This window comes from Taudactylus pleione, unplaced genomic scaffold (assembly GCF_031769625.1).
Source record: "Taudactylus pleione unplaced genomic scaffold, aTauple2 ptg000372l, whole genome shotgun sequence".
In the NCBI taxonomy this organism is placed as follows: domain Eukaryota; kingdom Metazoa; phylum Chordata; class Amphibia; order Anura; family Myobatrachidae; genus Taudactylus; species Taudactylus pleione.
In genome coordinates, this window is record NW_028284773.1 from 11,171,490 (window position 1) to 11,186,549 (window position 15,060).

The following is a 15,060-nucleotide window of genomic DNA, read 5'->3' on the forward strand; positions in this document are numbered from 1 at the left end:
TAGAGAGCTCAAATTATTAAGTACTGCAAGTTAAATCTATGAAATTATTGGCAATGCCCCCATATATATGTTCACCAGTCTTCAATCTGTACAGGGCAGAGATATTTTATCAGAGGAGGGAGGTCCGTGCAGGCCCCCTCACACTGGTACATGAACTAAGAAGACTCTGAGTGTAGAGAAGAAAAGAGAGAGTTCTTTAATTCGGTGCACTCTTGATCACTCTTATGTTCCACAGAATATTATGATAATCTATATCTGTTAAAATTATTAATCTTTATTTATATAATATTAAAATATGTTTCATAGGGACACCAATACGGCAAAATATGAATAAAACCAATAGAAAAATCTTAGAAAAAAATTCATACACAATTGATGTGAATGATATAAAAATAAAGTGAATTAAAAAAATTTGGAGGATTACACCTAGATATCAGAAAAACAGGCTGCTTATGAGTAACAGACCTCATTGAAATAAGTGATATTTACAGTGGCAAGTAGATTTGTTAAAAGACTAAGATCCACATTAACTTTAATTAACTATAATAAACACTGTCACTGATCACAAAAAGAGATATAGGTCTGGGATAAATATTTAAAAATTGAGAAAATCTGCTATATTAAATATCTATTAATATTTACTTGGAAAACTTTTTTAATTCACTTTATTTAATTTTTTATATCATTCACATCAATTTTGTTTGAATTCTTTTCTAAGAATTTTTCTATTGGTTTAATTAATATTTTGCCATATTGGTGTCCCTATTAATCATATTTTAATCTACTATATAAAAGCAAAAATTTGTCCTTCTATACTTCTGTCTTTTTATACAAATCCACAGTTTACAAGCCACGATCGTGAAATTTTACATACGAGCGTATTAAAACACGGCGGAGGCAAATAATAATATGTAAAATCAAAATTAATTACTAATAATTTTTAATTAATGAAAAAACACAATTTTTGCATAGTATTCACCCTCTACAGGTCAGGGATGGAATTACAAAAGGATTCAGCTTATCTACTATTTTTTCTTTTCTATCTTCTCTACTAAATCGAAATGAATTACTGTTACTTTCTAATTAAATAAAAACACAATTTTTGCATAGCATTCACCCTTTACAGGTCAGGTACGGAATTACAAAAGGATTCAGCTTATCTACTATTTTTTCTTTTCTATCTTCTCTACTAAATCGAAATTAATTACTGTTACTTTCTAATTAAATAAAAACACAATTTTTGCATAGCATTCACCCTTTACAGGTCAGGTACGGAATTACAAAAGGATTTATCTTATCTACTATATTTTCTTTTCTATCTTCTCTACTATATCAAAGTATTTATCACAGATACTTTAAATTATTCCCACTTCAAATATTAATTTTTTTGCAAAGAGAAAAATGGCCTTACACAACAAAAGGCTCACATTCAACTCCTACTTAGCAATGAGCCAGATTTCCAGTTATTTAAATGGAATATGACTGAAATGTTAAAAGAGAATTTGGACAAAATAATTAGTCTTTACACTGCAGGTAAGTCTATATTTCCTAAACCGATGTACAGTAGTCACCTCCTCAACCCTGAAACAGCATATGAAGGAGAAACTCATAGCTCCCTTCTCCTCCTTTAGCCACAAATATCTCTATTTCCAAATGTTCTCTCCTTTTGGAATGTATGGATATATTCTTAATATAAGTTTGTATATGAGAGTAAATGAAAAGAAAGACATGTCTACACAAGCCAGCACTATTTGGGAAATTTAAATGGTATGATACATGAATATGATATAGGATAGAGAGCTCAAATTATTAAGCACTGCAAGTTAAATCTATGAACTCATTGGCAATGCCCCCATATATATGTTCACCTGTCTTCAGTCTGTACAGGGCAGAGACATTTTATCACAGGAGGGAGGTCCGTGTAGGCCCCCTCGCACTGGCACATGAGCTAAGAAGACTGAGTGTAGAGAAAAAAAGATAGAGTTCTTTAATTCACTGCACTCTTGATCACTCTTATGTTCCACAGAATATTATGATAATCTATATCTGTTAAAATAAGTAATCTTTATCTATATAATAATAAAATATGTTTAATATGGACACCAATACGGCAAAATATGAATAAAACCAATAGAGGATGATGTGTAAACAAACAGTCTTAAAATCGCGGGCAATGCCGGGTACTCCAGCTAGTATTATATAAATAAAGATTTATAATTTTAACAGATATAGATTATCATAATATTCTGTGGAACATAAGAGTGATCAAGAGTGCACCAAATTAAATAACACTATCTTTTCTTCTCTTTTCTCTGTTTGTAGTTCATGTAACATATAGAGTCATTTGTAGCACCACCCAAGTACGAAAACCTCGGAATTTATTGCTTGAATGTAAGCAATAAGTGGAATATATATATATATATATATATATATATATATATATATATGGGGCCACTGATAGCTATGTGGTATGTCTGTTTACATGCCTTGTGAATAAACCTGTGGATTCATCTAAACGTGAGTGCTGGTTTTTTGTTTACTCTGCAGGCGATTAGCTTGCTTAGTGACAGGGTGTTTATATTACAACTTGTTTTGGACCTAGCACCCCCCTGCCAAATAGTGTTTTTTGAGTGCAATCTCTCATGCTATATATATATATATATTATATATATATATATATATATATGTGTATATATTTATATGTGTTTGTTTTGATATTTGGAAGTAACAGATTAAATAATAAATTAAACATATGATAATTGAGCTCACACAATATTCCACAAAATAAATTCTCTGGTGCGGGATCAATTTTTGTTTCAATGTATAAGACTCTGAGTGTGCCAATGTCTACTGCACATGCACATATCTCTAGGAAACTGGCACCAGTGCAATTTTCCCAAATGACTTTTGTAATGTCTGCCACATACTGTTTTATTAAGTAGTTCAGCAGGGAAGAGTGCAGACACTATTAAAATGATGCTAAGTGCATGTTTCAAATCTCAGTGTGCCACTCTGTGTCGCAGTTACCAAAGAATAGATTGTAAGCTCACTTGGGCAGGAAAAATGTCTGTTCAGTATTTACTGTAAATACTGTATGATCAATGAAACAAATTAGTGGTACATATAAGCAAAATATAGCTCCCAGGCAAACACAACAGTTATTCTGGTGATATTATTTGGCTTAGTAATACACATGCTATGACATATGTTAATGACTAAGGTGCCTAATCATCAACACTAAAATAACGATTTTAAGGACATTTTCCTTAATTACCATTGTTTTAGTATTCATTAACGCATTTAATGCAGAAGATATCACTGATGTCTCCAGGTTAAGTCTGCCTGCGTTAATTTCCGCACTCCCCATACATTAGAATTACCGCAGCTGTAATCAGTGCTGCGCATGCGCCACTTTTGTGAACGTAACGGTGCATGTGCAGCACTGATTACAGCTGTGGTAAGTTAGTGTAGAGAGCGATAACTATCTAATTTCTGAAGAGCTGTCATCGCAATAATTACAGTTTTTCAGAATAGATAGTTATGGAGAGGAGGAATGATGACTTCCTCCGGTAATTAGGTAAAACTCCATGCGAGTTCTAAACCTAATTACCTCAATCGATTATTTTAGTAATAATGACTAGGCCCCTAAAAGTGGCTCTGCTAGCTTGTTAGATGCAGAAGCCAAAGAGCATTTTCATAATGTTGTCTTTAATTATATTTATTGTGAAGCTTAGCAGGTAAAAACATTGGTGTATCTAAGGGTCCACATGCCCATGGCAAAGTAAAGGACTCGTGTAACCTACAGTATGTTGTGTATTATTATGCTTTTTGAGATATTGTCATAGTGAGGCATATACAATTAACAGCGGGGTTAAACCATTGGCTAATTGTCTGTGCTGCCTGGTTCATTTAGCTGCGGGAACCCCACACGCTAAGCCCCAGGAGAAGGAATTTTCCTTGCAGCCTCAGGAGTATCTGCATTTTAATGCACGGGGAAACCCTCAGATTTCAAAAGTTTGCGCAGAATCTATGGTTTAGCGCGCATTAACCCAGTGTTTACCCCGCAGGGTAAATGCAGTTTAAATGAGTAGTGGCTGCCTTGATACCCAGAGCTTTTCCCATGCAGCAAAACCCACACCTAATTTAATTCCCCCCTACTTGATGCTGTAAAAAATATTTACCTCTGCAACGTAAGACACAATGAACAGGACAAGGCCCATTATGAAGATATTCACTCTCCAGTAATATGGGGTACACACAAGCTACATGATTAAAACAAAAAAAAAGGTAAATAAGCATTTATTTCAGAAAATATGTAAAGACATTCCATTTTTTAAAAATCTGGAGAAAAGCAGACATTAGTGCCATAGCTATAAAATGATTAAACATCACAACTTATTTTAACCTTGAGAACTGAAAAAATGTAGAATATAGAACATCTTTGGAACATTGCAGCAAAACATTACAGAAATTACAGAAATAAGAATTAAACCTTTTAGATGGCTAGTTGCATAATTTCCTATGGAAGGGGGTAGCTGAACCAGTTCTGATTGAAATAAAATTAAAATTGAGGTTAACTGTTGTTTATTTAAATATTAAAGGAGCTGCCCAAAACAATAATGAACAGTGTTCCCTATATGACCAATAAATGTATTTTCTTTATATAACAAATTAATGAAAAGTACCCTTTTTCTATAAAATAATACATAAGTAGTGACCCTTTATATACTTAAAAAATATATTGTGCCCTTTCTATGAATAAAAATATACAATGAGTCCCCTTTTAGAAAATTAAATCATTAACTTTGACCTTAGATTTTTTTCATAAAGAGAAACGTCAAGTTTCATTCATCATTTAGATAAATGGGACACTACAGTTTATGTCATTTATTAGGAGGCCCTACAAGTTATAGAATGTACTGTGATCCATGTTTATGAGCTATCAGCGCATGCTGGCAGTTGTACTGCCACATATGCTTGCACTATATTTATTTACAAGAAGGAACCAGTGCCCTTCATTGCTAGTTGCAGTGGCCTCATCCTAAGGATTATCCATGATGCTGAATAGTGCTGGGCTGGTGTAAAAGGTAATGTTATTTTGACAGTTTATTTCTCCTCTTGTTCTCAGAGACAAAATAGTTCACACAGTATGTGATTTGAGCTATCTCACTTGTGTGACCCACGCAGGGGCGTAAGTTCATCCCAGATGCCCGGAGGCAAGTGATAACCCCCATTCCCCCCCCATCACAGCCGCTGACACTGTAATATAGGTATGCAGCATATCATTGTAATCAGCAGTAGCTGCTTGTACATCCGATTTGCATTGCTGCGCGAATAAGACACATTTGAAGGGAAACATTTGCATGAAAAGATGCTCAGCGCTACCAAGTCACTCTGCGCTCACATGTTATGTGTAATGCGACTTGAAGCACACGGAGGATGGATGGATGTTGACACATCTGTATGCATTAGTCACAGATAAGATAGTGACCTATATGGTACAATTAGCATAAGGCTCAGAGTCCTCCTGGCGAAAGCTACCTGATGTGGGGTGGGAGCCCTCCTGATACCCCTGATGGAGGGAAAAACCACCTGATGTGGGGGCTTTGAGGACTGAGTTAAAGTCAAGATACTGTAAGACTGCCACTGTGGTGGGACTACAAATCACAAAATGCCCAGTCTATGCCAGGAAGTTGCTCCACCAGACTCAGTCGTTAGTACCCCAAGCCCCACCCATGCCCTCTTACCCGCAGCTCTGTCCGATGCATCATTATTGACATCCAGCTCCCGGAAGAAGATCTGCAGCCGTACTTATGCTGGGACCAACCACTCAGGACTCTGTTGCGCGGCTTGCGGTTAGAGCTGCCGCCAGGGAGGAGTGGGATGGGGAGTTGTGGGTGAGGGGGGGCACTGGGACTGTTGCATGGGTCTGCGGCTAGGCTTGTTGCTAGGGAGGAGTGGGACGGGGATTTGTGGGTGAGGGGGGGCACTGGGACTGCTGCACAGGTCTGAGGCTAGGGCTGCCACCAGGGAGGGGTGAAACGGAGAGTTGTGGGTAAGGAGGACATGTCACACTGACATAAGAAGCTGCGGAGAAGCAGCAACACCAATGAGTAGGGACAGGCTATAGCTAGACTGAGGAGGCAGCTGATGGTCTGACACAGAGCTCTCCACTAGTGTATGGTGGCTATATAGAGGTGCTGTGTATTGGGCAGCCACGACGGTACACTCTGGGTACATAGTTACAGTCCTAAGTGGGGTGAATACATTGTGGGCAATGGAGGAGGTGCCCCTTCAGTGCTGGCAACCGACAGCAGGCGCCTCCATTGTCTCCCACAGTTCTGCCCCTGGAACTACAATGTGATAGGTTTAATATTTTAATTTCTGCATGTCTCATGTAGCAAATGTACCATTCAAGTTTATTTTTAGAGAATGGTCAACTGTTAGGTCACTAGGTACAGTAGTGAGCTCATTTGTAACAGTTGTTAACAGAAATACCTTATATGGTGTAAGTAAACCACATGCCAGATAGTGTGCTCAGCAGAATAATAGTATATGAAGAGTGGTGTCCTATGGGGGAGGTAGTGTAGGAGGTGTTCTGACGAGGAGGAATGATGGGGAATGTGTGACGGACATGCACGTGTGCTGAGATGCCTGGAAGAGTGGCCAGACCATCCATTGTCGGTATATGAAGCAGACTTCCCATGAATGAATATATGAAGGACATGTGTCACCACTTACAAGTTGAGTATTGCTGCACCAATATACTGTATTTCTACCTCTGTTTTGTACTTGTATAATAAACTGCTGTTTGTTCATATAACCTTAAATCTGGTTATGCGTATCGTTACTCAGTTACGTGATATTTCTTCACCAATAACCATGTGCTATAAACATCCCACTGGGAACACACATTTATATTCTTTAATAAACTGACAATTTGCCATGTGGTTTCACAAACCACCATTTCATATATGGGGTGGTTTGTATACATCTTACTGTATATGTGAGAATCAGAAATATGGTTTCAGAACTGGCGATTTGAAATAGTGCAGATCTATGTGTGGTTTTCCCTTTAGTAACAAATCGTACATAAAAATGGCAAAAATGTGCGGTTTGCAAAACTGCTGCTTAGTATATCTCCCCTAGGATCTATTTTTTCCTTTTCTTTTTTAATTGTCCCACTATTGCAAAATAAACTTACCTATATAAAGTAACTATGAATGTGTGCAATTAAATGAATATCTTACCAACATTGCTTTAAATAGGTAAGTGTGTAAAGTAAAATACTATACCTCCATAATAGTGTACAGTGCTTCAATATCGGCAAAAAGGAGAAACACACAGACTGAGACTTGTGCAACTATCAAAAAGGAGAACAGATCTGAAAAAGAAAAATGTATAATTATTTGTGAAAATACATGATGAGTGATATGAATTTGTCTAGATTTAACTTTGATAGGTATCCTTTTTTTATCCACTTATCGTCAGATATAACGATAGCTCTCACTATGCTGTCACTTCTAGGAAATACCTTATCCATGCACACACCTGACATATATACTACACATAACACTTGTTCATAAAGGAGCTGACGCAGAAGCCTTATAATGTGATTATCCGCCCATCTATGCCGAGTATCTGTTCGTCTTCATGCTGAAGTTGTGCTGCCCATGGGTTTTCCATCTGCAGCCGTGATCATTAGTATTGAGACTTATGCTGGCCATACACGGGACAATTGATCACACGATTTGGGCAGTTTTTACAGGTTGGACAGACCAATCTTATGAAAATAGTTGTATTTTGAGTCTTCTGCGACCCTGATGCGCATCCCCGCCGTTGTCTAGTTGGATCGCAGATCAGATGGTTTTGCAGAGAGACCTCAACCTATCGTGTATGATTTGCAATCTTCTGTGAAGTCTTATGTGAAATTGTTGCATTTTCAAAACAAATCGTCCAGGATCTTAAGGGAATAGTTTCAAGGGAAACTCATCTTATCAACTTTTGAATCTCACCGTGTATGGCCACCTTATCATTCACCCCATGTTGAGTGCAAGAGATCCATCAGAAACACGGCATCCCATTTCCGTTTGCACACAACCAATAAGCATAGAAGTCAGCCTATACACTCATAACACTCCACTAGATGGATCTGTTCCATGCAATCGCCTGGCCATCGCCTATTGGTCGGCTAGAAATGCCCATTACACTGACAGAGTCATCCATCAATGGATGGATCTGATCGTCTGCCCTGTCAGTCTCTGCCATGCTTTGTATGCATGGTTTGGCGCATGTGCAGTTTGAAATTGCTTTCTATGGCACATTAGCAGTTTGCAGGTATAAGCAGGATATGTCTGCATTTGTACTTGTATCCAACTCAGAATCAGCCCCAAACTGTGTATAATTTAATTTCTTCAGTCTTAGATTTATCTCTTACTGACATTTAACACAGCACAATTTATTTCATGCAATGTCCAGTGACTCTAAATAAAAGCACTGCGGTTTCCAAAGCTTCATATTGATATTCCCTGCACAGGGCTATAACTAGGGGTGTATGAGTAGTTCCAATGCCTAAGGTGCAGGACCTAGTGGGTTGGTACCATTGCTACCCCAGAGGCACTAGTATATAGCTTGCATGGGACCTTGAATGGCACCATGTAGCCTGAACAGCCATTTCCCAGCATGTTCTTTGGACACTCCTGATGCTCAGCTTTTCCCTGGTCCTGGCAACCACACCCCTTCATTGTGATGTCATGATGTCACATGTGCGGGTCGGGACCAGCCCAGAGTGCATTAGCACCTTACTATGGCCCTATCCTTGAAATACATTTTACTGCCACCAGAAATTTGTAGCACACCTAACAGATGAGTGAAAAATATGCAGCACATGTGTACTATGCTTTGTAACTCAATCCACTCTGCTTACAAATCAGACTAAATAAAGAATTGGCAGCATCTGTGTTCTTAGTAGGACTTCAACACCAATTCTAACTCCCTTTGAAGTGAACTTCTTAGTTGCATTCCCAGGCTTTGACATAGTGCTAGAAAACTAAACAAAGACTAAAGCCTATTTAACAGAATAAATGTCCCCTTAAATAAAGCGGAAACTGCAGTTTGAGTTTAAATTCTCAGCAAATCATTATAGGCTGAAAGCAGGTGATATTGTTCATATTTCCTGCATTCAGCTACATAATACCCGCAGTCCTCATTTGCAAAGGAAACTTTTTGGAGCTTGATCCATTAATATCTAACACCACCTCGATATGGTACTAGCCATTTGTAGTCTATAGACTCCGCTAAACACAGTATCGAATCCTCACCTAATGCTGAAATCCATGCAGTACCATTAATCTGGCTTTCCAAAATCAACTATATTACATAAACATGAGGTTATTTATGAGGCTGTCCAGCTGTGTATAACCATAGTGCTACATTCCAGATTCTGAAAACAGTACAGTAATAATATAATGTAACATATTATTTCCATTCCACTACATACTCCCAATGGGAGGCAGAATTGATGAAGTCTGCTTGCCTTTTTACCATCACTGTAAATATTATCAGTCCTGTAACATGTGTGTCTTTCGGAGAAGGTGGTAGAAGAGCTAATGTGTGATACTCATCTTCAGATGGCGTTAGCTATCGGGACAAAGCTCCGGGAATGCGGTTGGAAATGGAGTGACCACGGCTGCGGTTCCTTCATGGTACATCCAGATACTTAATATTTGCAGGTTACCCCCATAAACAGGGGCCCCCTGAATATTGATATTTTGCAAATAATAATAAATATGACCCTTAAATAACAAGTATGCCTATTGTTACTGACCCAGTTAATAATTCTGTCAGATGTCTTCCTATGGACAAGTTTACAAACATAAGTCTTAAAGGATGTGTTTTTATCTATAGCAAACCTGTTCCTAATATAAATTTATTGCACATGTATTATTTATTTATATAGTGCCAGCAAACATCAAAATGCTTTGTGGTTGGTAAAATAGAGGCACGCTCTGTTACCGTTCCAAGCCGACAGGCACTAGGACCCGGAGTGACTCTTTCCTGGAGACATGACCTCTGACCAGAGGCAGATCTGCTGTGAAACTAATGAAGCTTAAGCTTCAGGGCCCCTAACCCTGGAGGGGCCCTGAAGCAATTTTTTTTTAATGAGTACATTTTTCAACAAAATCAGTGGAGTTTTTTAAGTGTGTGTTATTAAAATAAGGATATTTTAGTGATAGAATCATAAGCCAATGGGTTGAAGTACTTAATATTGACCCAGAAACCCTCTCTGATCATTACTGGATGGCTGACACTCTATCTACAGCTCCAACCAGAGGATGGCTCTTATGAGCCGTCCAGGCACAGAACAGAGAGCTGCTGTCAGTGTCACTGCTGAGTTCATTACTGCCAGGTGCCACTAGATATTCCCATCTCCAATTGTGCTGTTCCATCTGCCAGAAGTTGGCCCTGCAGTGCTGACCCAGTGACAAATGCAGGATTTGGAAAGGGAGGTTTCCAATTTCCAAATACAGAGCCAATAAAAAAAATCCACAGACATACATATTATATATATATATATATATATATATATATATATGTGTGTGTGTACACCAATAGCCCGGCACTCCCACAATCTTACTAATGCCCAACGGTGCTGATTTGATATAAAACCAGATGAAAGCAAGCAGCAGCACTCGTTTAAAAAAAAAAAAAAATTATATATATATAAACTAAACGGTCAATGTGATCAGTACCGGAAGGAACTTTTGAAGTTCAAACGTAGGAAGAAGATGGCAGTAGACTCTGACTACGAAGATAACAGGGTATATAAGTGGCTAGTAGGTGGCGATTTATATCCCTCCAATAAAGCGGGGATGAGGAGGAGACATCCTTGGCAGAGGAAAGTACAAGGAGTTCATCAGGATAAGTATAAATCAAGCAGCGACAGTGATTTCATTATCTCTGAAACAGATGATACTGCATCTAGACCGATGATCCCTTTAGAGATGGCAACTACAGCCTCTGCAAGTACCAGAGATGACCTCCCACCTGCAGAGGGGGGCAAGGGAACAAGAAAATTGGCACCACGGAAGAAACCCTAATCTTCAATCTCTCTGAACGTGTGCTGACTCCAGTTGAACTCAAGGTACTTAGTAAAGGATTAAGTTTTGTACCAACCAATACACATGACGAATTCAACTGGAAACTCAATTTACACAAGTTTTCGAGAAAACTGAGATTGAAGGAATTGTATAAAGACGATAATCCTTTGAAGGTGCCAACAGTTCTAGATACCTTCCTTTGCAAAACCTCACGGTCTAACTTTGACCCTGTTTAACTTTCCACTAACCCCTCACTAAAGACATTCAACAGACTGCTTGATGATTCTGTCCATAGATATATATCTACTCTGTGTAAGATACGGTCTAATCTTTCTAGATTGGAATCGCAGGCATTGCATGATCTTGAGAGTTATAAGGACATCATTATTAGGCCCGCCGATAAAGGCGGAGCAATTGTAATCCAAGGAGTAGATGATTATAAGCGAGAGATCTACCACCAATTGTCGGACAGTGAGGTGTATTTGAAACTTGCGTCTGACCCTACTATGGAGTACCAAAAAGAATTGATGAACATTTTAACAGAAGCAAGGGGAAATGAGATCATTGATGTGAAAATATTCAAGGCCTTATGTGTCCAGCACCCTATTGTTCCAGTGATTTATACGTTACCTAAATTACACAAGGACCCCATTAGACCACCAGGGAGGCCTATTATATCGGCCAGTGGTTCAATACTACAACCAGTGTCACAGTTGCTTGACTGTATCCTTCAACCACTATTACCTCAACAAAGGACATTTTTGAAGGACACTACAAGTTTTTTGAAGATGCTATTAACAATAGATGCATTACCTGATAATGCGCTTCTTTGTTGTTTAGACGTATGTAGCTTGTACACGTCCATCCCTCACAATGGGGGGATGTATGCCATGAAGTTATTTTTGGAAAATAATTTATCCTCTTCTGTGTTTGATCATAAGTTGTTTCTAACGTTGTTAGAACTTACACTATGTCGTAACTACTTTTTATTTGATGGATCTTTCTATCTACAGCTACGAGGGTGTGCCATGGGGTCTTCCGTGGCACCCTCATATGCCAATGTATATATGTTTAATCAAGAGCAATATATGTTTTTCAGTGACCCAGATATTGGTCGACATATATATCTGTACACTCGTTATATAGACGATGTGTTTTTGATTTGGCTGGGAGGTGTTGATAGGTTTGAAATGGTGATGCGTGAGATCAATTCACTTAACTCACCTATTAAATTTACATACAGTTACAGCACCAGCCAGGTCAATTTCTTGGATGTGATTGTAAAGATTCATGAGGGCAAGATACAGACAGAGGTGTTCCGTAAACCTACGGATTGGAACACGTTGTTCATGGCAAATAGCCATCACCCACCATCGCTAAAGAAAGGGTTGCCACGTTCACAAATGATGAGGGTGGCGCGTATTGCCAGTGATCCCGCTAAGATTGAATTGGAGTTAGACATATTGATTGCCAAATTTGCCTCTAGAGGTTATGATATTAAGATGCTGCAGGACCAAAAAATGGAGGTCTTGGGGATGGAGAGATCACTTTTGTTAAATCCCATGAGAAGGGAGGAGACTAATGTTATTCCGTGGGTCAGTGACTACACGGTGGCCAGTCCGATCATTAGGAGAGCTACTCAAGCGTTATGGCCAATTGTAAGTACAGCTTTGTAATAAAAGACCTCTAGCAGCTTTTAGGAGGGGTCGGAACCTTAGAGACAGACTTGTGCGGTCTGATGTCTCTGAATTTGGTAAATCCCCTTGCCCCAATATGTATTTCAAACCTCCGGGATGCTATAAATGTAGTGGTTGCACTACTTGCAAATTTTTGATACCGTGCAAAACATTTAAGCATCCACATAAGGATACTAGTTTTGAGATAAGATATGTGCTGACCTGTCTTTCAACTTATGTTGTATACATTGTTGTGTGCCCGTGCGGATTACATTATGTAGGTCAAACTACCAGGAAATTTAGGGAAAGGATGACAGCTCATCGTTCGGCGATCAGGATGATACTAAATGGTAGGGATATTGATCAACCGGTGGCACGCCACTTTCTGGAAGCTGGGCATACGTTGGAATCATTGCGATACTTCATCATTGATCATGTCCCTGCTTCAGTGCGGGGTGGTGATCGGGCTCGATCACTGCTATTTAAAGAATCCCGTTGGATTATTAAGTTGGGCACGACCAAACCATGGGGACTCAACGATAAAATTAACTGGAATAGTCTGTTATAATTGATGAGGTTTGTGTACTGTGCATATTTGTTTTGGTTATTATGAATGTTTTGTGTTTAAAGAAAAATAGGGGGTGGGTTGCTATAGGTATCGACAGTATATTTGATATTCATGGTATAATACTGTTAGATCATCTCCCATATGTATTAATATATGATGTGTGTCCTAGTTGTTTATAATGTTTGCATTTATTTCCTATGGGGATGTTGTTTTTATGGCTATCCAATTTGTTTCCCTAGCTGGTGCACACACGGGCAGTTCAGCATCTAGCCGCAGGTGACAGTTCTTAGCTTGGACTGAACTGGAGCGCATAGGGCCGGCTGGTGGAACGCAAGCTTTCAGTTCCCATGGCAACGGCTGTAAGGCGTTCCGGAAGTTCGGTGATGACTGTATCCGGTGGGAGGAGCAGACGACCGTGGTGCACGGTGATGGAAGCTGGCCACAAGTGGGGTATTTAACGGTGGGGTAAGTGTTGCTTGTTGCTATATGTATTGTGACCTGATGACGGGGTGGTAACCTCGAAAACATTAGAGAAGAGAATATACATCGTTTTTCCTTGTTGCTGTCTCCGAGTGCCAGTTCTTTCTCCTTCTATATATATATATATATATATATATATATATATAAATATTTGATGGACTGTTCAGCATTACACACACGCTGACAGACACACTCACAAAAACTACACACATCGACACAGATAATACACTGATAGGGCACTCACAAAGACTACACACACACACACACACACTGATACAGACTACATACACACATTGATACAGACACACTGATAGGGCACTCACAAAGACTACACACACTGATACAGATTACACACACACATACAGACACACACACTGATAGACACTCACAAAGACTACACACACACACTGATACAGACACACTGATAGGGCACTCACAAAGACTACACACACACATACAGACACAGACTACACAAACACGCACACTGACACACACACAATCCTTTCACTTACAAAGATGAAAGCAGGTAAACAACTGCATCATATAATATAAATCCCCCCGCTGGCAACCCCCACCTCGTGGCACCCACTCCCCCCTTCACCTGCGGCTCCAGAAGAGAGCGTCGGGAATAGGCAGTACCCGGCGGCAGCTCAGCTTCTCAGCCGCCTCTCACAGTGCCCCATCAGAACTGCCTAGGAGGAGCATTCTGGTGCCGCTGCAGCTCCCCCTACGTTCAGCCAGCAGCCAAGCCTCTATCAGTTGTAAGCTGAACTCCGGGCCCGACTGGCGGCAGCTCCTTCTCTTTAGAAAAAAATAATAATTCAGCAGGGCAGCGATGGAGCGGCGGCCAGGGGGGGTTTCTAGGTACTCGGAAACCCCCCTTGCGTGCGCGTATGTAACCACAAACTGAAAGCTGAGCTGACTGAGGGATGGCATGCAGCTCAGAGGCGGGAACATGCAGCGTGGGGGTGAGACCTAATTCAGGGGGATTCCAGAGATCCCACTCAGGAGGATCATTAGCTGGCATCCTACAGAGGAAGTAAGTTTTGGTTTTGTATGTGATGTAGCTACAGTCTCTCTCCTTCTCTCTCTCGCTCTCTCTCGGGGGGGTTTCTACATCTATTTACAGTCTCTCTCTCTGGGTGGTTCTACATCAATCTATCTATCTATCTATCTATCTATCTATCTATCTATCTATCTAGAGTATTGGATGTTGCCCTATTGTTGCTGGTTGCAA

At 39.6% G+C, this 15,060-nt stretch overlaps 1 protein-coding gene across 1 annotated transcript in view; it reads right to left on the reverse strand.

Annotated features, from left to right (window-relative positions):
- LOC148508283 (putative cation-transporting ATPase 13A4) overlaps positions 1–15,060 on the reverse strand; it is a 165,418-nt gene that overhangs the window by 829 nt on the left and 149,529 nt on the right. Inside the window, exons 22-23 of the mRNA XM_088444740.1 lie at positions 7,296–7,384; positions 4,182–4,262 (exon numbers count right to left, since the gene is read on the reverse strand). Of these exons, the coding sequence (XP_088300866.1) occupies positions 4,182–4,262; positions 7,296–7,384 (170 nt within the window). The remainder of the gene's footprint in view (positions 1–4,181; positions 4,263–7,295; positions 7,385–15,060) is intronic.